This window comes from Mastigoproctus giganteus, chromosome 7, assembly GCF_048544385.1.
Source record: "Mastigoproctus giganteus isolate SK-2022 chromosome 7, ASM4854438v1, whole genome shotgun sequence".
Taxonomy (NCBI): Eukaryota; Metazoa; Arthropoda; class Arachnida; order Uropygi; family Thelyphonidae; genus Mastigoproctus; species Mastigoproctus giganteus.
This window is the reverse complement of record NC_143581.1, coordinates 66,837,151-66,860,660: the sequence shown is the minus strand read 5'-3', so window position 1 is coordinate 66,860,660 and position 23,510 is coordinate 66,837,151. Positions and strand designations below refer to the sequence as shown.

The 23,510-nt window shown below is 36.0% G+C and overlaps 1 protein-coding gene across 4 annotated transcripts in view; it reads right to left on the bottom strand.

The window, feature by feature from the left end:
* The window catches only part of fliI (FLII actin remodeling protein), a 436,796-nt gene that overhangs the window by 11,253 nt on the left and 402,033 nt on the right, over positions 1–23,510 (bottom strand). For all 4 annotated transcript variants that reach the window (XM_090376949.1, XM_090376950.1, XM_090376948.1 and 1 more), the window contains 3 exons: positions 22,868–22,994; positions 10,682–10,771; positions 5,506–5,712 (listed from right to left, as the gene is read on the bottom strand). In XM_090376949.1, the coding sequence (XP_090233075.1) occupies positions 5,506–5,712; positions 10,682–10,771; positions 22,868–22,994 (424 nt within the window). The remainder of the gene's footprint in view (positions 1–5,505; positions 5,713–10,681; positions 10,772–22,867; positions 22,995–23,510) is intronic.

The following is a 23,510-nucleotide window of genomic DNA, read 5'->3' as shown; positions in this document are numbered from 1 at the left end:
AATTGCCGCTGCTAGGACAACAGCGTCTGTAATGTACTTTACCGCGTCATTAATCGGTTCCTTGCTGACTGTGTTGATATCAAATAATGCTAGATTTTTGAAGGCATTCCAGTCAGCGTGACCGATCTTCCACCGTGGCACCCTGGACGGGTGGCATGGTCTCCCTTTACAAAGGGTGGATATCACGGGGAAGTGGTCACTGCCATAAATATTGTCTTCAACCTCCCATGTACACATGGGAAGGAGAGAGGGCGAGCATATAGAGAGATCGATCGCGGTAAATGTACGGGTAGGCATGTGGCAAAAGGTGTTAAGTCCAACATTTAGAAGGGCCAGGTCATTGTTTTCAAGCATGTGCTCTATAGTCCGACCCCTTCCATTAATGTCTACACTACCCCACAGAGTATTGTGTCCATTAAAATCCCCTAGTAACAGAAAAGGTGGCGGCAATTGTCTAATGAGATCATCAAGGTCTGCCTGGGGGATGTCATTCCCAGGTGGCAAATAGATGGAACAAACAGTTAAAAGAAACCCTACAGTAACTTGAACTGCTACAGCCTCTAAGTTGGTGGTAAGTGGTGTAGCTTGAAATGGGATGTGGTTACCCACAAGGATTGCGACGCCTCCGTGGGCAGGTCCATCCGCATTTCTGTCTTTTCGTATAACGAAAACGTTACGCAAGTATGGGTCCTCATTTGCCTTTAAATACGTCTCCTGTAAGCAAAAGCAAGTAGGCTCATGCTTACTCAGGAGCGCCTTGATGTCGTCACTATTTCGACGGAATCCACGACAATTCCATTGTAGAAATTTAAACTTTCCCATTATTTGGATTTGTTGGGTCCATCAGGTGGTTTCCGAAGGGCTGAGGGCTTCATTTTCTCAGTCCTGGCTTTATCTTTCTTTGGAAACACAGGTCTTTGGCCTGTGTCCATATCTTCTTCTGCAAAGATTTCCAGAACTGGGTCATCCGATACCTCCTTATCCTCGACATCCATTGTTTCTCGTATTGCAGGTGATCCTTCCGATGTTTGCACCTTTACTTTACCACTTGGTTTTGGTAGTGGTGGAGCATTAGGAGGTACGGAAATAGGAGTGGCAGCTGACTGTGTTTTTTGGGTGGGCTTTTGTGAATGCAATAAATAGCGTGCAATCGGAGTAAATGACTCTTTTGGTGGTATAGTCATCTCCGTTTGTGTACCGATGGTGCACTTTGCAGAAACCTTCTGGGCGTATGAAGGTTTCCCGCTATTTATTGGTTGAATGCGTTTTCTGGCCTCCTGATAGGATATGTTCAGTTCTGTTTTTATTTTTTGAATTTCTTTCTCGTCCTTCCACTTCTGGCATGCTCTAGAATAGGCAGGGTGCTCTCCTTGGCAATTTATACAAATTGGTTTGGAAGCTGAACACTCCTTGCTCTCGTGGTCTTTCGTACCACATCGAGCGCAGGCAGGATTACCGCGACAAGCTGTTTGTGAATGGCCGTATTTCTGACATCTAAAACACCTCAGTGGGTTCGGAATGTAAAGCCGCACTGGGCAGTTTAAGTAGCCTGCCTTAATGGAACTTGGAGGCCGTGGGGTGTTAAATGTTATGATGAGAACTCGGGTAGGGACGAGATTCCCATCCTTCCGCATTGATATTCTCTTGACAGCCGTCACTCCTTGGTCTTTTAATTCAGAGCAGATCTCTTCTTCAGAAACGTGAAGAAGATCCCACTCTGAAATGACACCTCGTGAAGAGTTCAATGTTTTGTGGGGTGTTACGCTAATCGGTATTCCCCCTATGGATGTCGCGTTGAGGATTTTTTCTGCTTGCTTCGTGCTTGAAGCTTCGACTAAAAGATCGCCAGAACGCAGCCGTTTTACGGTTTTCGGTGATCCAGCCAACCCTTCTAATCCTTTCTGGATGAAGAAGGGTGACATCTTCCCAATTGACTGCTCTCCGATAGAATGGAGAATGAGGAATAGCGGTGTTATAGATGGTGTTTTATCCTCAGTTCTGGCTCTTTTGGCATTGTTGGTGTCAGTATTATCGTCTCGGTTAGGTAGGGGCCTTGTTGGGGCCCCAGAAGAAGAATTTAAATTACTCATATGAGTAAAGAAAAAATGTCTGATGCCTAAGTACCTCACCCACCACGGAGCCCTACGAGGGGGCGCCCATCCGTGAACTAGCAGGTACTGCGTACACGAATGGGACGCCGAGTTCGCTTAGAACACCATACCCACGTTACCAATAAGTCTTTATCCCGTCCCAGGACCATAGGGAGGGAGACTTATTGGAACGCAGTTGACCCTAGCAGTATAATACCACCCGCCGATTGATCCCAGTCGAGCCGGTCCGGGACCACCCGTCTCGTCGAAGCAGGGGCCAAAGTGGTGTATTGAAGCTGGGCCCCTCAACCACCAGGATCCCCCTTTCCGCTTCCACGGGTCGCGGCGCACGGCTGCACACGCCGGATTCCAACGATGTAACCCTGGAACCAAGGTATGGGCGTTAGATCCCAGTGATGCTAATCTGGAAACCCAGCAGCATCACTGGGAGGTCCCCTCACCACGTACAGGTGCCCACGTTGAGGGGATTCCATTCAGAAGTGGGCAGTTAGGTTAATTAATGAATCATCTCTAACAGAGTCTCTCCACTCGCTTTCTCATAGATGTACTGTTTCTGCTGCATGCCTTTTCTACAGTTACTTCCATGGGCACTGTTCTTCTGAATTGGCTTCTATAATTCCCGCTCTCTCTTTCAAAACAGTCTGAACATGTGCTGCTGCCAGCCAACATCCATTTGCTGTCCAACTTCAAACTCACAGAACCAACTTTTCATCTTCCTTGTTTATTCATTCAACTGCCATTTTCTGGAACAACCTTCCTTCATACGTATTTCCTTAAAATTAGTCTACAGAAAGTCAAGTCTAATGTCAACAAATATATTCTTTCATCTTCTCAACCTCCAACCCAAGCACGGTACTAAGTACTATAGGTTCTAATACCTCTCGTGTTTGGGGTTTTCATAAAAAAAAAAACAAAACAAAAAAGAACATGCAAGTATACCTGCACCTGTTCTTACTCTTAGTTTCCCCTAACACAACCCATGTATTTATTTCTTCTATGATGACTCCCAGCAGTTCTTGAAATACCCAATACCTCACTTTCCAGGCTGCTGCTCATTCCATTAGAAGCAGTGCAAGAGTCACTTTCACCTCTGCCTGTGGCTGCTGTTAATTTATTAGTCTACGAATCCTCCCAAACTAGCAGTTTCCCGACCCACCTAACGCTGCCTCGATAGCATCAGCAAATATCCTTGCATTATTTCTATTTAAGTGTATTCCATTCCTGCAGAAGCAGTCTCTCCTGTTAACAAGCATAGACCACGATGAGAAAAATTAGTAATATCTTTAGTATTACTAATAAACTGTAGTATTACTAATTAAAATTAGCAATACTAAAAAAATAGTAGTATCACACAATTGATAAGTTAATCTGGGATTACTGCTGCCCATATGAAGTACTTTGCATTTTTCAATGTTAAAATTCAATTGCATCTTCTCAGCCAGTCTGACTAATTTATCTAGAATTTGTTGCAGTAGCATACTCTAATTACTGCCATGAACCACTCTGCCAACTTAGACATTAGGCCTGATATGACTTCTCAATATTATTAATAAATATTGTAAACAACAATGGACACTGCACTGAACCCTGAGGTACTCCACTAATAACATTTGTCGAAGAAGAGCAGTGCCCACTCATAACAAATCTCTGTTATCTCCCACTGAACTATCCCTTTATCATAGCAGTAATTTGTCCTCATTGCCACACTACTACAATTTGTACAGCAGTCTTTTATGGGCAACAGCACCAAAAACTTTTCTGAAATCTAAGCACATGATGTCAAAATTATTTTTTGCATCAGTTCCTGTCATTACGTTACAGTATCCAATCAGATTGGACAGACAAGACTGCCTGTTAACAAGTCCATGCTGTGACTGAAGCATAAATGTATTCCTGTCTAGATGGTCCTGCATTACTTCTTTAACCAGTGACTCCATTATTTTCCCTGAAATAGAAGTCAAGCTAATAGCTCTGTAATTTCTCGTGTCATTCTTTAATCCCCTTTGTGAATTGGAGAAAATTTCACACATCTACACTCCATAAGGACTTCCCCTGAATTGAAGGATGCTATCATAATTTTCTATAAAGATTTGCTGACTTCTATTGCTGCCTCACTGGATAGTTCCCAGTCATCCAAGGTACCTTTTTCTACATTTCAGCATCAACAAATTCTCTTTCACTTTCTTCTCAGTTATCACTAAATCAATAAGCTCCCCATTAGAATTTGATATACTTCTGGCACCCTCTTCTCTAAAAAATTCCTCATGTGTGAATGCAGATGTAAAATACCTATTCGGTTTGTCAGCAACCTTTGCAGGTTCATCAACAGTTAAACAATTCATATCTAGTGGACAATGTGATTAATCACCTTCCTTTTAGTGTTTATATAAGTAAAGAAGCCTTTGCTGTTTGTCACTGCATTCTTTGCCAGAGACTTCTCATAACACTGAGCAACAAATTGTGGGTCATATCTTGTTACGGACACGAAAATAAGTTTACTTTATAGATTTTAGGGTGCCAAACACCGGAAATAGTGCTTAAAATGGCAGATTGGCTCTTGTTTTCAAACAAAATAGTTTTTCATATTTATACAAGGTATTTTTTATTTATATGGCAGTAAGATGTAGCTATGAACATATCTATGGGAGCATCCCTTTTCATCATTCAACAATAATTGGCTAACATGGCAGCACTCCATTTGCTTTTGTATCTTTCTTTCATCACTGCAATGTCTTGATGAAAGTACTATGTTCATTGCTGATGGCACAACAGTTTAGTGGGAAAAAATCCAGGTGTGAGTGCAAGAAATGCATCTTCAATGACATGTTGCTTGCCAATTTTTCATAAGAAGCATAGCATTAATTTTAATGCAGCTGCGGAGGTTCACCCAACTCAACATTCGTAAGAAGTAATAGGATTTTATTATAACAAGATAACGTAATGGCAGACTCTTTATCTATGCATTATGAGATTATTACTTATTAGGTGCCGTCTGTCAAATACTAGAAAAGAGGAAACAAGTATTTATTGCTAAAAGCAGAGATTTGCAAAGAACTAATTAGTGAGTAATTGTTCAACTGGGATCATTTCCAACAAACCTCTATGGCATATTGAGAGTGTTGATCTAAAGGTTTCTATGTTCATCACCAACTGGTAATGAGATTTGGCTGCATAACATCAATTCTCAAATATGATGACTGACTACTGATGAGTGTTGATCAGAGACGCTTAAAGAAGTTTTTTTATTTAAGCTTCTCTTTTGAGAAACTACAATTTGAAAAATCACAAACATTTATATTCTAAATTTCAAATAATTTTAAAACAAAGTCTAATACACACCCAAAATTTCCATTATTAGATGTAACTTATTTTATAATTATACATTATTTCTTACCTGAGCACTTTTATAAGCTAATTTAATTTCAACTTCACTGCATTTAGAACCAACCCACAGAAAAACTTGTGAGCCACTGTCTAATATCATGATATCATCGTCAGCAAGGTCATCTTGGCAAAAATCTGCACATTTTTCAGAAACAGAGAAATATCCCTTCTCATTTGAGCATCGGAAAAGTCTTGTGTACTGCATGAATTCTGCATCCTGTTTTAATAATAAATTAATAAGAAAACACATGTTAGTTGAAAACTAAAGTTTAATGAACTTATAGTGTAACCCTTCTTTTAAATAAATTATTTTTCATAGTTAATAAAGCTTTTGTTATTCATCATTTTTTGAAAAGAGAAGAGCTCACCATTCAATTTGCAATCTATTTTTGTAATATATCTGTCTTCTATTCATCACGACAAGCTTCCTTATTTATACTTTATAGGAAAAAAGGAAGGCTAGATTCTTGCTCGATTTTTCAAATTCATTTCTGTATTAACATGTAATTTACACATACTGCACCCATTAATTTTTAAGGTATAGACTAAATTTTTCTATATATTCTAATAGAAACACAGGTATGAATGTATTATAATAGAAATATTCCTGTATTCTAATAGAAATACAGGGTGTCCACAGCGCCTTAAAAACTAAAACATTGTGTGAATAGGGTACATAATACAAAAAAAAAAACTAAACCTGTAACTACTTTCACCAACTGGAAAATGCATGCATGTGCTGCAGTAGATGGCAATATTTCTTAACAAAACTATAATTGTGATGGAATTCAACAATGAAATTCCATATCCTCTTGGATTTGTGATCAATTAATAACTTTTATATGAGCTATAATTTGTATCGTCTCATCCTCAGACAGCAATGTAACAAGTTACACTGTACACCAGGTCAAGGTAATACAAAGTCAACATAACACTGGCACATCATATGTATTTCCCTGGGCTTCATGTAAAACTTCCTCAAAAGACTCCACTGCACTCTTACTGACTTTTGTTCAGCTGCCACCTCAGCCAGGAAGATTGCCCGAATAGGTATCCTTTATGAATTTTCTGTACCACTGCAGAGCTTTAGGTCTGCAGTGGTGGCTCCTTTTTAAACTGTGTTCAAAATTACAAACATTTACAAAACAGAGGTGGCAGACTACAGTTCATACTGTTCCTTCTTGGGGTTGTTAAATTTGGCCAAGATTACAGTTTTGTTATTATGCTCCAATCTACTAATGCATGCATATTTTCCAGTTGATGAATAAAAACTTATAGAGATATGTTCTACTACAGTAGTGTCCAACCCGTAGCAATGTAGCAAAGTGTTGTCCTCTCCTAAGTTTAAAACTAGCAAGCAAAAAAATATCGTTTCACAGTTATTTTTGAAAATATTTGTTCTTAATAATATTTAATTTTTCTATATTGCTTTCTCATGTTTTATGTATCTAACTAAATTTTAGCAATATTATTATAATGACCACATTCAGGTTAAATCTCGTTATAACAAAACTCTTGGGAATACACAAATTATTTTGTTATACTGAATAAAGAAAAGAAAACAAATTATAAATTCATTTAATTTTAGATCAAGAAGTCAGTTATTTTCAATTGACTCATATTTTTAGCAGTACCATTAAAAATGAAATTTTCAATATTATTTAACTCCACTTTCAATAACATTTAACCTGACATGATACCATTTATGCTCTTAGTTAAGAAGCGCATAACATTTAAGCCAGTGCATCCAGTTGACATGGGTTGCCAGTGCACTGTTGAGTCAATTTGGTGTGACATAAGCACTAGTAAAGCAAAAATGAGAGTAGGAGTGCATTATAGACCTGACTCCGATTAGAACGACAATTGTGCAGTGAAATAGAGAGAGGGGGTCAGTAAATCAGAATGTCCTATAATGGGAGATTTTAACTTTTAGAGACTAACAGATAATTACAGGAACTTGTTGGTTGGTCAGTCACAGACTAGTTGGATTTTTGTGGATTTACTGGATGACTGTTTTCCACAACAGCATGTTACAAAAGGTAGCAATACACTTGATCTCATTATCAGCATTGATTATTCATGCATTAAGAATCTACAGATAAAAGAAACACTATGTAGCAGTGATCACAGTGTATTGATGTGAGAGTTACTTAAAGATGCAATTACCATCATAGGTGATGCGAAGGGTTTTTGCTTTCGTAAAGGTGACTAGTGGTCTCAGACAGTTTTAAATTCTATACAGTAGGACCATCTGATGATGTTACCATCAGCCAATTCTAAATGGGAAGCATTTAAGGAATTAATCATAGAAGTTATTAGGCTTTTCACACCAACTAAGAAATACTGTTCAAAGTTTAGGCCTAAATGGATGTCAGATGAACTAATGAGACAAGTGGGTGAGAATAAAAATGCACAGGATGCATATAAACTATCAGCTGATACAGAAGCCTATAGTAGATATAAACCAGTCTGTAATTAAGTCACAAATGAGGTTAAGCAAGCAAAGGCAGCCTATGAGAAATCTTTGGAAAGAATTCAAAAAAAAAAAAAAAAAAAAAAAAAAAGCAGCAAATACTTCTTTACTTAGGCAAACACTAGAAGGAAGGGGGATGAATCAAATTGGTCCAATTGTTATCGACGGTTCAACTATTAATGATCCTGCTCAGGCTGTTGACAAACTAAAAGAGTACTTTTCATTCACACATGAGGAAGTCTTTAGGGAAGTGGAGGCTAGAAGTTTATCAAACTCTAACAGGGAGCTAAGTGATTTTGTAATAACTGAAAGGAAAGTGGAAGAGAAATTGTTGAAGTTAAACATAAGAAAGTCACCTAGGATGGATGGGATCTATCAAATTATATTAAGGGAGGCAGTGAAGGAAATAAGCAAACCCTTAGCCACAATCACGAGAGCATCTTTGGATTCAGAGAAGGTCCCTGTGGACTGGATGCGTGAATGTGCCCCCAATTAACAAAAGGGATCAAAGGGTGATACAAGTAATTACAGACCTGTTAATTTAACTTCTGTTCCAGGGAATATAATGGAGCCACTGGTTAAAGAAGTAATGCAGGATCATCTAGAAAAGACTGCAGTTATACTTCAGACACAGCATGGGTTTGTTAAGGGGAAATGTTGTTTTTTTTTTTTTTTTTTGGGTAGTTGTTGGCGCATCGGCTTCTGTGGCCATAATGCACTTCCCAAGGTTTTTTCAGTACTTTGATTCAAGCCCGAGGCGGGATTCGTACCCATGACCTTTGGGTTGTCAGGCAGGCACTTTACCCACCTGGCTAGCCCGGTCGGCGAGAAATGTTGTCTGACCAATCTCATTGGATACTACGATGTGGTCACAAAGGAACTGGATGCAAAAAATAATTTTGATATCGTATGCTTGGATTTCAGGAAAGCTTTTGATACTGTTGCACATAAAAGACTGCTGTACAAATTGGAGCAGTGCGGCATTAAGAGCAAGTTGCTGCTATGATTAAAAGGATGGTTGAGTGGGTGAAGACAGAGAGTGGTAATTAGTGGACACTGCTCTTCGTGAACTAATGTTATTAGTGGAGTCCCGCAGGGTTCAGTGTTGGTCCCATTGTTGTTTTCTATATTTATTAATGATACTGGTGAAAGTATATCAAATAATGTCCAAGTTTGCAGATGATACAAAGGTTGGCAAGGTTGTTAATTACAATAAGCACAGTATGCTACTGCAACAGGATCTAGAAAACTTAACTCGCTCCATAAAAGTTCACCTCTCTTTTCTCTCTCACAGAGGGTTTTAAAGGGGTATTTCTGCTGTAATACCCTTTATTGTGAAAGTAATGAAATCCAATGCCAAACCTAACAATTTGTTGTAAATCAAGAACATTAAAACTTTGAATAAAAATGCATGATGTGGACATATTAGTTGCCCTCTGTTTGCAAATCTATTCAATGTAACAATGTCTGCCATGAATGTTAATTATATGTATGGTTCAGTTGCTGTATAACTTTAATAATTGCTCATGGCTTCAAAATGTAGAATTATGCAGAAAAAAGCATTTGTTAAGAAAATCAATTGAATACCATTTGCAAAGTTTTGGACAGAAATTTTATTCATTTCATCAAACTGAAAAATTATTTTCAAAACTGGGAACATTTCATTAAACTGTAAGAAGAAGAAAGTTGGAACATATATGGAAAATAAAATTGTTTTGCCTATGTGGTTCAAGCAACAAAAGGTATAAAATATTTATTGTACCTTCCGTTGGATTCAAGTGACCATTCATTGATTCTAAAGCATGGAATGGTAAGTCAACCTGGGAGAAAAACTTTTTGAATTAATTTCATTTAATTTTATTTGAATCAACAAGTCAGGGAAAGCACAAGTGACAAGAATACCTTGACATCATATTTGCAATATTACAATCAAGTTGACAGTGTGGTCAAGTTAACTGTAATATTGAAAATATGACAATGAAAATTATTAATCTATTCTGTTAACTGTTGAAGAATTAACTGTTAATGATAATATAAACATTGTTAATTAGCATTAGTAGAGGCATAAGATGCAAGAAAGCAAGCTTATGCAGCATCAGCCAAAGGGAAAAAAAAAAATTCGTTCCAAATACCTGTCTAGCTCAGCCTTAAATTTATTTTGGAAGTTGATAGCGTAAATAAATTTAAGGCTGAGCTGGACAGGTATTTGGAACGAATGGAGAGGTGAAATGGGAGCATTTTTTTTTTTTCTTGGCTGATGCTGCATAAGCTTGCTTTCTTGCATCATATGCCTCTACTAATGCTAATGTTAATTAACAATGTTTATATTAATATGTAGGTTAGTGCAAATGCATCATTTTAACATAGCTATCTACCAAAGTAGTTAAATTAATTAAATTAAATTAATTTAATTAATTAAATTGGCATCATTTTGGTTATATTTAGCAGTTAATTCTTCAACATTAACAGAATAGATTAATGTGTATAAAATTTTGCTGAATCAATGCATATATTATAATGTGTGACAAAATCAATATAATAATCCAATTTATCTTTAAGACAACAATTAAGAGAGTTTGGTCAACTTTGATTAAAAACTGTATTGTGCCATCAGTTACATACATAAAGAACAATTTATATGTGAATAAAGGCTGTTATATTTTATTGATTTCAATTTTTAATAAGTATCATATATGAACACCTTAAAATTTACCTTTTCATATTCTTTCCTTCCCCCTAAGGCAACCCAAAAAAAATTCTCCGGCTCTTCTCCTTCATTAATGATTTGAATACCGTGGGTTTCCTTTAAAAATATTAATATAATAAGAAATTTAATTAAAAAGACACACACAGACCATAAATACTTAAATAATACAATAATAAATTTTGACAAAATATGATGGACAACTCTCAGGCTGCAGAATACTGATCTTATTTAAATAATTTATACATATAGGATTTAGGGCCAAAAAGCCTCAGACTGTGAGAAGAGTTTACTGTCGTCATATAAGTTAGTGCAATAGCATAATTTCTATATTCAGTAAACCGACCAAAGTTGTGCAGTGGCATCATTACATAACATCTCATATTGCGAATTCCTTCACAACAAGTTGCCTGTCTCATTATATCTTGAATAAGTAACATTTGCCTGGTAGAGAAGACTACAGTTACTTATTCTCAATGAGTATCTCCATCCAGATGGCCGTTTCAGAGTATTTGGCCCCCTTATCATTGAGTGATTAGGTAGCCTGATGGTAGCCTAACAGCTGATAACCCAGTTGTGAATTAATATCACAATATGAGATAATTTGACAATTTGATATCTGTATCAAACTACAACCCACTTGACATCTCACTTTATCTGAGCTTTGGTATATGAAGAGATAAAGATAAAGGCAAGAAATGACAAAAACTTTGTCCTGATATGAAAATCAGCACAAAAGATCTTTATCTAATGTAAAGAAAAACCAGTAAACATCACTGCTAGAGGGAGTCAAGTTTCTTAATGATGTTCACAGGTTTTCTTTGCAATTGAGGAGTTTTGCACAGAGTCAAAAAAAGTATCTCATATTCTCTTAAAGAATATTCACTAACACTGGGAGCACTGTCCTTTAAAATTGTTGTGGTTTGGACTAGTGATAGGCATAATCAAGATGTCATAATTGATTATTTAAATTATGGTAAATCATATTTCAATTATATCCTTTGATTGATCTAACTATATTCATATTATTCAAATCATTAGTAGTTATCAATTATTAATGGACATAATCGAGAAGTTATAACTGATTCTTCTTATTGTAATTAATTGTAATTATTATGATTAATCATACTTGTAAAATTTGAAAGGTTAGTAGTTGGTAGGTTTTCTTTGTCAACATCTTGGTTAGTAGCAATTATTTTCTTTCTTCAGTCATTCTGAACGATTGTCAGTATTGGTTACTGTTGTTTGAAGGATCATTTTGAATAATTCTGTTGTTCAATCAAGTTAGAATTCTTTTAATAATTTAAATTTTTTATTTACAATTTGCATATAATGATGTTTATATATATATATATATATATATACACATGCATATATATATTTGCACATTTTTTACATTTGGCTGTTTTTTTAAAAAAACAGACATTTTCAAATGCATAAAGTGCCTAGTGTCTTCACCCATGTCTATCTGCATATAACAACTCATTGCCCAGTATACAGATTTTGATGAAATTTTATGTGTCTTTCAGAGATGCTGGGCCATCCAAAATTTCATTAAAATTGGACCAATAGAAAGTAGTCCCCCACCAGCCAGCCAAATTTTGAATTATCTCTATACATAAAGTATGTTTTGGATGCCTCTTGAAAAGAAGTGCCACTGTAACACAAATTTTCAAATTATGTTCTGTTTAGTCTCTGGGAAAGTTTTGGGTCAATTCTGATTCCCTTGTCCAATAGTCCCTCACCTTACAGAAACTTTATTACCCCCACCAGATGTAAAAGTTGGATTGACATCAAATTTTTTTGTGTTTCACTGATCCTTGAGAGAAGCTTTTAAGACTAATTACAATTCCACAGCCTCCCTCTAATCCTCTTCTTCTTGAGTAATTAAGGGGTAATGCCCAAAGTATAATTTCATTTAATTAACTCTAATAACAGATTAAACAAGACTGCACTCCAAGTAAATTTTATATAGAAAGTATGTTTTGGCCAACACTTGAGAAGGAAAGGTCAGAGAGACACTAAACAACACTTCAGAAACATTAGGATAAATCTGCTGACAAGCAAATTTGATGTTTTTTAAAATTTCAGCACCATTTAGAATATTTTTCTACAACGTTATACCAATATCACCTGTGCACCTCTTCCCCCCACAAATAGCTAAACAAATCTTGCTTCACTGCTATCCATCATGCCATGAGGTTTTGGTAACACAGTACAAAAATTTTTAATTCCTGAGGTAAGTTATTTGGCAATTGGAGACACCTGAAATATAATGCAATGCATATAATGCCTAATTTTTCTTTTAGGTGAGTTCTCATATTCGTAATGTGCATGTTGTCTTCACTATGTAAATCCATATGTGGCAAATCAGCTCCTAGTTGACAGATTTGTTGAGCCTTCCTAAATTTAATATGGCCTCCATAGCCAAGTGGTCAGGAGCAGGAGTGTAGTAGCACATGCTTTTTGAGTAGACTGAGGTTCAAGCCACTGACTGCTAAATAAGGTCAATCTGCCAACCCGCACTGGACTCAGTTTACCATATTCTTCCATTTCCCTCAACATGAATTGTTGAGGAGGCTTCCATTCTGAAATGGGTTGATGATGGCTGCAGTTTACTTTTTTTTTACCTAAATTTAATTAAAATAAAACCAACAGAAATTCGGCAAATTATTATTTTTTTCTATCAAATTGAGTTATGTTAATAAATAAATAGGAGTATGTTTCAGATGTTTGATTGTTGCTCAACAAGAAAATATCAAATTGGCACAAAATTTTCAGTGTGTTCTATTAGTCTCTGGCAAGATTATAGGATTAATTTTGATTTGAAATTAAATTACTAAATTAATTAATAATTTAATTTTATTTAATAATTAAATAATAGTTAATCAAAACAATTATTTCTTCTAAACAGCTATCATCAAATATTGTTTTCCCCACTGGTGTGGTGCAGTGTCCCCAATACTACTTTCAAGCTTCTAGACCTCTATCCAAAAGAGAGCAGTCAGTTAATTTATGACTTATTTCTTGTGAAATCTCTCTGCCTCATAAACATTCAATTTTTGCTGCTAGCCTTTTGTATAGGTACTTCATGAGCACTGTTCTTTTGTATTGAGTCTTCTGTGACTGCAGTAGTTTCACCACTTGTTACTCAAGTTTTTCCTGCATTCTGTTCTACTGATGACTGGAGGAATTTCTAAAACCCTCTTCACAACCTAGGATATAGCTGGCCCAGGAACTTGCTGTTGCACAACAATCTCTGAAATGGAATCTGTAATTCGACACTCTTTTCAAACCAGTCCAAACACATGCCTCATCCAGTCCATATCCATTCACTGTCCAACTTCAAACACACAGAACTAAGTTTTCCTCTTCTTCATTTATCATTTTTGCTTCTGTCCTTTGGCAAAATTTTCCCTGGCACAACTTTACTTCATACATATTACATTCTACAGCAATTCAAGTCTAATGTCAACAAATAACTTCTGCCTTCTCAGCCTTCAACTCACACATGGTACTAAGTACATATTATTCAGTACATATTCGTAAGTAAATATTTCAGTTTTGAAACATACTTAGATTTATAAATAAAGATAACTCGAAATTTTATGAAATAAATTGCCAAATTTCTTTAGGACCAATTTTAATTAAATTTGTGGTGCCTCAACAACTCTTTCTAAAAGAACCAAATATAAAATTTCATCAAAATCTTTCCACTGCTAGCCCAACTGCTTCATAGAAATGGATGGGCATGGTGAAAATATTAGATGCTCTAAACATATGCAAATATGCTAAAAACAAGTCAGTAATGCACACGCATTGCTTTACATTCAATTATAAAATAACTTCTATAATCTACTCAGAAAATGTTTATTAAAACCTGATCATGTGATATTCATGTGACAAGTAGCTGTGAGATGAGATCTGCATAGTAACTTCTTTTTCAAGGGAAGGGGTGAAGAAATGAGTTAACCAGTTGACGTATTTGGTACAGAAGTCCAGAATATTCTAAATGAGCACTGATATTTTGATGTTGTTGTTGTTGTTGTTGTTTGGGGTTTAATGGCGCAAAAGCAACTTCGGCTATATTGCGCCTGTTCAAGTTTTGTTATTTCCTGTTATATTGTTACTGATTTACCATATTAGATATGATTAGTTAAGTTTATTAAGCTGAGGTATGAAAGGAGTTCACTGACGTTTGATTTTTCTCCCATAATGAGTTCAAGGCTTAATGGTTCATTTGAATGCGATTTGAAAGCTGATTGGCGAGCAATTTGGTATCGTGGACATTCTAAGATGATGTGCTTCACTGTTAGTGTGGTCAGACACTGAGGGCATTGTGGAGGATCGTCTTTCCTTAGGAGGTGAGAGTGTGTTAAATATGTATGTCCGATGCGAAGTCGGGCGAGGATAACCTCTTCATGTCTGTTTGACCGAAAACTTGATTTCCAGGATTTCTGCTGTTGTTTGATTTGGTATAATTTATTGTTTGTTTGAGATTTCCAGGTCTGCGTCCATATATTTTCAGAGGCTTTTAGATTGATGTTTTTAAAGTCATTGAGCGGTATTTTATGCAAGTGAGAATTTTTGTTAGACGGATTTTTTGCAGCATCATCCGCACGTTCATTGCCTAGTATTCCAGAATGTCCAGGAATCCAAGTGAATCTAACTCTTTGTTTGTTTTTCGTAAGGTGTGATAAGGAGGAAAGAATTTTTCTTACATACGGATGAGATGGATGATCTTCTGTCTGTAAAGCATATATTGCACTTAATGAGTCTGTGAAAATGATACTTTTTACGAGGGAAGTTTTGGCAATGTGATCTAGGGCGAGACTAATTGCAAATAGTTCAGCACTAAAAATACTGCACTCTATTGGAAGAGACTGTGAGATTATGCTGTTTGGCAATACAACAGCGGCACCAACGTGTGTGGCCGTCTTGGATCCATCAGTGTACAAATGAGAATAGTCAGAGAATTGTGTTACATAAGAGGAATGTAGCTGTTTTATATTTTGACTTGGGATATTGTTCTGTTTCGATTTTATGAGGACCATGTCACAGTCAACTGAACTGATTTCCCAAGGTGGAAGGGCTGTGGGGGTATCTTGGTAGATTTTATCCATACTTAAGTTCAATTGTGAGAGTATTTCTTTTAGTCGGATGCCTGCAGGTTTGCATATATTTGGTTTGTTCGTATATAAATTTTCCCATTTCGGTTTATAAAGATATTGCCATGTTGGATGTCCAGGAAGGCTTTGAACCTTCGCAGCATAGTTCATAAGAAGAACTTGTCTACGAAGACTGAGTGGGAGTTCATGGATCTCTGTGTATAGACTATACACAGGTGAGGTACGGAAGGCTCCTGAAACAACACGTAGTGCATTGTGATGAATTGGATCTAACCAGTTCAACACACTTTTCCTAGCTGAGGAGTAAATGGGTGAACCATAATCTAATTTAGATCTTATCATTGCACGATAAACATGCAAAAGTGAGTAACGATCAGCTCCCCATGTCATGGCTGATACAGCTCGTAGAATGTTTAATTTCTTTAAGCACATTGTACGTAGATATTTTATGTGTTCTAGGAAATTTAATTTTTGATCCATGATTAGTCCTAGTAGCCGGATGCTCTGTTTGAGTGGAATTTGTTGATTGCTTATCCTTAGTTCTGGATCAGGATGCATCTTTCGTTTTCTGCAGAAGTGTATTGCCACTGTCTTTTGTACTGAGATTCGATACCCATTATAGGTGGACCAGGACTCTATTTTGTTAATAGCACATTGGAGCTGCCTCTCGATTGTCCGCATATTCTGTGAGTGACATGATATTGTGAGGTCGTCGGCATATAGGTAGGTTTCAACTGTTGCTGGAATAACTTCTGTTACAGGGTTTATTTTGATAGCGAAAAGGGTTGCACTGAGGACTGAGCCTTGGGGGACCCCCTGTTCTTGATTGTATATTAGAGACAGAATATGATGATAACGGACTTGAAAAGTTCTTTTAGTCATGAAATTCTGAAGAAACTTTGGTAGATGGCCTCGAAGACCTAATTTGTACAATTCATGAAGGATACCATATCTCCACGTAGTATCGAACGCCTTTTCAATATCGAGGCATATCATTACAAGGTGTTCGTTTCGGAGAAAGGCATTGCGAATATTTGATTCAGCTTTTGTCATTATGTCTATTGTGGATCTATTTTTCCGAAAACCATATTGACTAGGACTCAGGAGGTTATGGAAGTCAAGAAACCATGTTAACCGATCATTCACCATTTTTTCTAAAATTTTACCTAGACAGCTGGTGAGTGCGATGGGACGATAATTATATGGATTTGAATGGTCCTTCCGAGGTTTTGGAAAGGCCAGTACAAACGAATGTCGCCAAGAGTCTGGATATGTATCCTCAAGGTATATCCTATTATATAGCAGTAACAGCAGGCATAAAGAATTTTTAGAGAGGCGTTTAATCATTTGATAGTGGATTCCATCCGGACCTGCTGCGCTTTCTTTAGATTTGGCTAGGGCTTTATGCAATTCATTTATAGTGAAGGATTGATTGTATGAAATCTCATGAGCTGCATGGAAATTAATTTTGTATTTTTCAATTTGAGCTTTATATGTTTGAAAGATTGGTCTGTATGACGTTGTTGCTGACAATTCCTCAAATGTTTCTCCTAGTAGATTTGCAATTTTTTCTGGTTCAGTTATGTCATGACCTTTCCAGCTTATGATCGGTTTAGGGACGGTTGTATATTTGCCTGAAATTTGTCTAATTTTATTCCATATTATTCTGCTGTCCGTATTTCTATTAATTTTGCTTGCAAAGGATATCCATGATTCTTTCTGAGATTTCCGGCGTATATAGCGTGCTTTTGCTCTGGCTTTCTTATATTTTATGAGATTGGTGGTGGTGGGATACTTTCTGAATTGATTCCAAGCCTTATTTTTTTCTTTCTTTGCTTCCAAGCATTCTTCATTCCACCACTGCTTGTAATGTTTATGAGACTGGTTAGTTGTCTTTGGTATTGCAATGTTTGCGGCAGAAATTATTTGATTTGTGATATGAGTAACAGCATTATTGATATCAGTATGTATTATGATTTTCTCATCTAAAGAAGCAGCATATTGGTATTTTTCCCAGTTTGCTTTGCAAAATTTCCATTTTATACCTCTTATAGGTTGCTGTACATCATTTGCTAGTAGGTGACAAACAACTGGGTAATGATCACTGCTATAAGGATCATCGGAAACAGACCAGTCAAGGAGAGGAAAGAGAGCTGGGGAACAGATGGTGAGATCAATTGCAGAGGTAGTTCCTGTTGGTAAGTGGACATGGGTGTGGGTACCTGTGTTTAAGAGTGTTAGGTTCCTATTATTTATAAGTTTTTCAATCATCTGTCCTCTTTTGTCTGTATGAAGTGATCCCCAGATGGTATGATGCCCATTAAGGTCCCCCATCAAACAAAAAGGAGATGGTAATTGTTCAATTAAGTCCTCAAATTCTTGCAGTGTGTACGCATGATTAGGTGGAAGGTAGAGCGAACTCATAGTCAAGGTAATTCCAGTCACGATGCGTACCGCGACTGCTTCAAGGGGTGTTTGTAGCTGAATATGCTTGGATGGAACATTAGAGTCAACAAGAATGGCGACTCCTCCATGACCTGTATTGGTTTTTCGATCTTGCCTATATATATTGTAGTTCTTGATTGAAATACTAATGTTCGGAGTTAGGTTTGTTTCTTGCAAACAGATACTTGCGGGAGCATATACAGAAATTAGATCTTTGATATCGCTTAGATTACTTCGAATGCCACGACAATTCCATTGTAGAAGTGTACGCATTATTTGGGTTTAGTACTTGATTCAGATGACTTACGATGAGTTGCTTGTTTTAATCGATCTGTTTTGATTTTTTCTTTTCTGGGGAAGCTTGGTCGGCCAACACTGTCCATGTCATCATTTGCGTAAAGTTCCAGAACTGGTTCATCTTCTTTCTCCTTTTCATCAATTTCCATAGTGTCAGTATTTTTTTGTGTTTTTTCAACAGGTTTGGTGGAATTTGTACTGCTTGTTGGTGTTGGATCTTTAGCATCTGGTGGGATTACAATGGGTGTATTAATTGCCTGATCAACTTTTTGTTTTGGTTGTAAAAGAATGTTACGTGCCCAGTCTGCTATTGAGATGTTAGGCGGGATTGTGATGTCAGTCTGTATTGCAATTACCTTTGTTTTCTGCACTGTAGTTGCTGCTGTTGCTGCTGCATATGATCTCACTGCTGGAAATAGTGGTATCTGCTTTTTGGCTTCTTGATATGTTACCTTATGTTCAGTTTTATATTTTTGAACTTGCTTTTCTCTTTTCCATATATTACAGTCTCTGGAATAGGCAGGGTGGTCTCCTTTGCAGTTTGGGCAGAGAGGAGACTGTGTATTGCATTCTTTACAGGTATGTTCTTTTGAGCCGCAAGTGGCACAAATAGCTTGTCCTCTGCATACTGTTTGGGAATGGCCATATTTTTGACACTTGAAGCATCGTATTGGATTGGGGATATATGGCTTTACCTGGCAATTCAGGTACCCGGCTTTGACTGATGATGGTAGAGTTGGAGTACTGAAAGTAAGTATGATGGTGCGGGTTGGAACGAGGTTTCCATCCTTTTTAATAAGGATTCTTTTGGCATGTGTGACATTCTGATTTTGTAGCTCTTGTACGATTTCTTCTTCAGAGCTATTTAGGAGGTCCCATTCCACGATAACCCCTTTAGATGAATTTAAAGTGGCATGTGGAGTGACTTTGATGGGAAACCCTCCAAAAGTTTTAGTTTCAAGAAGAAGCTCAGAATGTCGATGATTTGTCGTTTCTATCAGAAGGTCGCCTGATTTCAAGCGGCGAACCATTTTCGGTGGACCAGCTATATGTTCTAGACACCTCTGTATAACAAAGGGAGAAAGTTTACTAACTGGTTGGTCTGATAGGGAATGAACAATTAGAAAGAGTGGCGAGATGGTTTGGGTCACATCTTTCTTTTGTCTTTTGGCAGTAGATGGATTAAGATCATCTTGCTGCCGATTGTGATCAGTTTGATCCATAATTCCAGGAGAAGCCTGGTTTGTCAAGTCCATTGTTGCTCCTTTTAGCCCTGAAAGGATTATTTTTCCTTTCAGGTTTCCGGCCCCACCACGGGGAGGCAGGAGCAGTGCCACCTAGTGACCAAGCGGCTGGCGGATTAGTTTGTTAGTGAGAAAATGGATAATTATCCTAAAAAAGAAAGGTGATTTTCCTTCCTGGGTTCTACTTAAAATCTGCTAAGTGAAGAACCACTTACAATGAACTGAGAATAAGAGCGGCTAGAAATGAAAGAGAACAAAATCACTTGGAAGGATCACTTTATAATTCGCTTAAGAAAATCGCTTGGTCCCTATCGCTTGGCACTTGGGGCCCTGATATTTTGAAAAAGGTTCAGTTTGCTGTTTTTGGATTTATTGGAATGTTTTTGTGTATATATGGGGATGGGGGAGACTGAAGAATATGAAATCAGAATTGGAACTGCCAGTTCATTTGTATAATTTCTTTTGGAGGATGGGAAAGGGATTATGAAATCATAATTCATATTAAAAGCTTACCAGGGATAAATATACACTCTCAAAATTTGGAGTTGATCTGACTTTTCCTTCTCAAGTAATGCCCAAAAATTAATAGAGGATTTCTGAGTTTTCAAACTGGAACTGACTCTACAACTTTCCCAAGGAAAAGAACAGACAATGGAAATTTGGTGTCAATTTTACGTTTTCTCATTGAACAGTGATCAGATCTCTGAAACATACTTCCATTTATGTACATAGATAACTTGAAATTAGCAATTTCTTTTGGTTCAATTTTAATTAAATTTAGGATGGTTCACCAATTCTTTCTAAAACATCCAAATAGAAAATTTCATCAAAATCAATCCAGTGGGAGCTGAATGGATATGGTGAAGACAGTAAGTGATTTATGCATTTGCAAAAGGACTTAAAAAAAAAAAAAAAAAAAAAAAAAAGCTATTGTTGTTGACCAGTATTATTATATATTACATATATTATATATGATGCTGAAGTTGATGTATTTTGTTAATACAGTAACATCACAGCTGATAAGCAAATGGTATGTAAAACATTTTACATAGTTAAAAACTAATTTGAATTTGATTGAATAAAATTATTTGAAATAACCTCTAAAAGAAAAATATCAAATACTAACAATCATTTGGAATGTCCCTTGCTAGAAATCGACTGGTACTAACTGAGATGACATAGCAAATCCATGAGCTACCAATCATAATCAAATGAAATGATTATATCCTCATGACTATGTCCATTAATAGTTAACAATGCAAGGCTTTAGATATCTTAAAATGCCATGTAGATGGACTAATAATAAAATAGCAAATGTTAAACAAGCGGTACTCACGTTGAATAAATCTACATGGTTTAATTAAAAAGGGTTGGTTAATATTTAGGATGAATAGTTGAGTTAAAAAGACTAAGGGAGGGACGAAAAAAATAAAGTGTTATTTCGGAAATTAGAATAAGCGCAAGGAAGCAGGTGTGTACACATCTAATCCTTGGTTGTCATTAAAGTAGAGAAAAATAGTTGAAATTAAATTGGCCCACTACATTATTTATTTAATTTCAACTATTTTTCTCTACTTTAATGACAACCAAGGATTAGATGTGTACACACCTGCTTCCTTGCACTTATTCTAATTTCCGAAATAACACTTTATTTTTTTCGTTTTTGAAAATCATTTGAAAATCATTCAAATGATTTTCTATAATCAAATGATTGGTAGTCAGTGAGTGATAATCATTTAATTATACCATCACTATTAGTAACCATTAATCATTTAAATAATATATAATCAAATTATATCATTCAAATGATTTAATAATAAAGTGAATTAAGAGTCAGTAACTACTAATCATTTGACTGTGCCCATCACTAATTTGAATGGGCTGAAGAAGTGCAAGGGCTTGGTCACTATATTAACTATAATTTCAATGTGATGAATAGTTAAAACTGCTTTTGTACCTGTTAACATTTTGCCCTGTCTGGGAAAAATTACAATTTACTCTATACACCATGATAGCTTTGCATTAGTAACCTACTTATTACCTGGTTATGTCACCTTTAGCATTGATCCAGTGCCAATAAATATCTAGCCAGTTGCAGGATATTTATTGACACCAGTTTATTGGTTCACTGAATGCTGCAGTGCCACGCCCTGCTCTTAATAGTAATAGGATTAGTAGAGGTACAATGATGCAAGCTTATACAGCATCCACCATTAAAAAAAAAAAAAAAACACACTCTGTCCATCTCTTCCATAAAAACAGTAAGAATAGATGCCTAGTTTCCGGATGCTGTAATTTAGTGAACTCAAGTCTTTCTTGGTAAGTGAACACTTTTGTGCACCTGACTAATCTTGTTGCTCTTATCTATACCCATCCAACAGAGATCTAAAACCTTTTTAAAATGAGGCTTCCATACCTGCAGTACTCTAGATGCAACTTAACTATAGCCTTTTATAATGGGATAATCAACTCTTTGTTCTTGCTGGCAAAATTCTTCTATTTAATTGACAGAACCATGTGAGCTATCCTACAGACAATAATGGGTTTCTTTATGTAAAATTAAAAAACAAAACTTGCGACTTACACAAAAGAGGTATGAAAGAGGTATTAAAAACAATTAATAACATTTTGATAAATCATAACTTATACCTGAATTAAGTGGCTCCACATGGTATTTACTTTTCGAATTTTTGCACTGGTACTTTTTTAAAAATTTATAATTAATTCAAAATGCATAGCTGAGAACATATTGAAATATATTTATGTTTATTACATTAACAATATAGCACTAACAATAAAGCAGTTTTCTTCATTACTGTACTGGTTTCTTTGTTTCAATAACTTCTTTGAAAAAAGTGTATTTCATAACACCTTGATATGCTATAACGTAAATTAAATCATATATGCACAAAGCTGAGGAATAGCATTTAAATATAGTGCTTAAATAGATTAAATTAGTTAATAAAAATATCGTAACATAACAAAGTTTAAATCAAGTTTTTATGATATTAAAAGTCCTATTAAAAATTCATGTATAAATACAAAAAAATTTAAATCATTAATATATCTTAAATACTTACAGAATTGTACATCTCTGTGGCTATTTCTTCTGCCAATTTTGCTTCATCTCCATCAGCTTTTTTTCCAATCCATACATACACAATACCAGATTTGTCCTCTTTATCAAATGGCACTTTGAGAATATAACTACGAAAATCCAAAACTATCAGTTTCATAATCTTTTTAAAAATTACACAAACTTATAAATAAAAAATTGATTTTATAATTAAACTCAAGCAATAGGTTTAATTATAAAATCCAAAAATTATTTTCTCACTATCTGATTTGTTTGTTTGTTTGTTATTTGGTTTTTAGGAGCATTAGCAACTAAGGCCATATTGCTCCGGGATATGCGGTGGTCATTCCCTGACCTTTCTGCATCCTCCGTATTTGGTGGTGACAGGCTTGAACCTCGGTCTAATCAAGAAACGTGTGCTATGCACTGCTGCTCCTTCCCAACTGGCTACGGGGGTGCCTCACTATCTGATTTCTTCAAATGGTGTATTTAATGATGGATACTACTTCACATAAGAACATGCTTACATTAATAAGTGTAATTTTTGTTTAAGCATATGTTAAAATTATTTTGTGTTGAAAATTCTTTTTGGGAATGATTTAGTATTAGTTAATATTAAGTTAGTACTAAGCAAGGCAAAATGATGC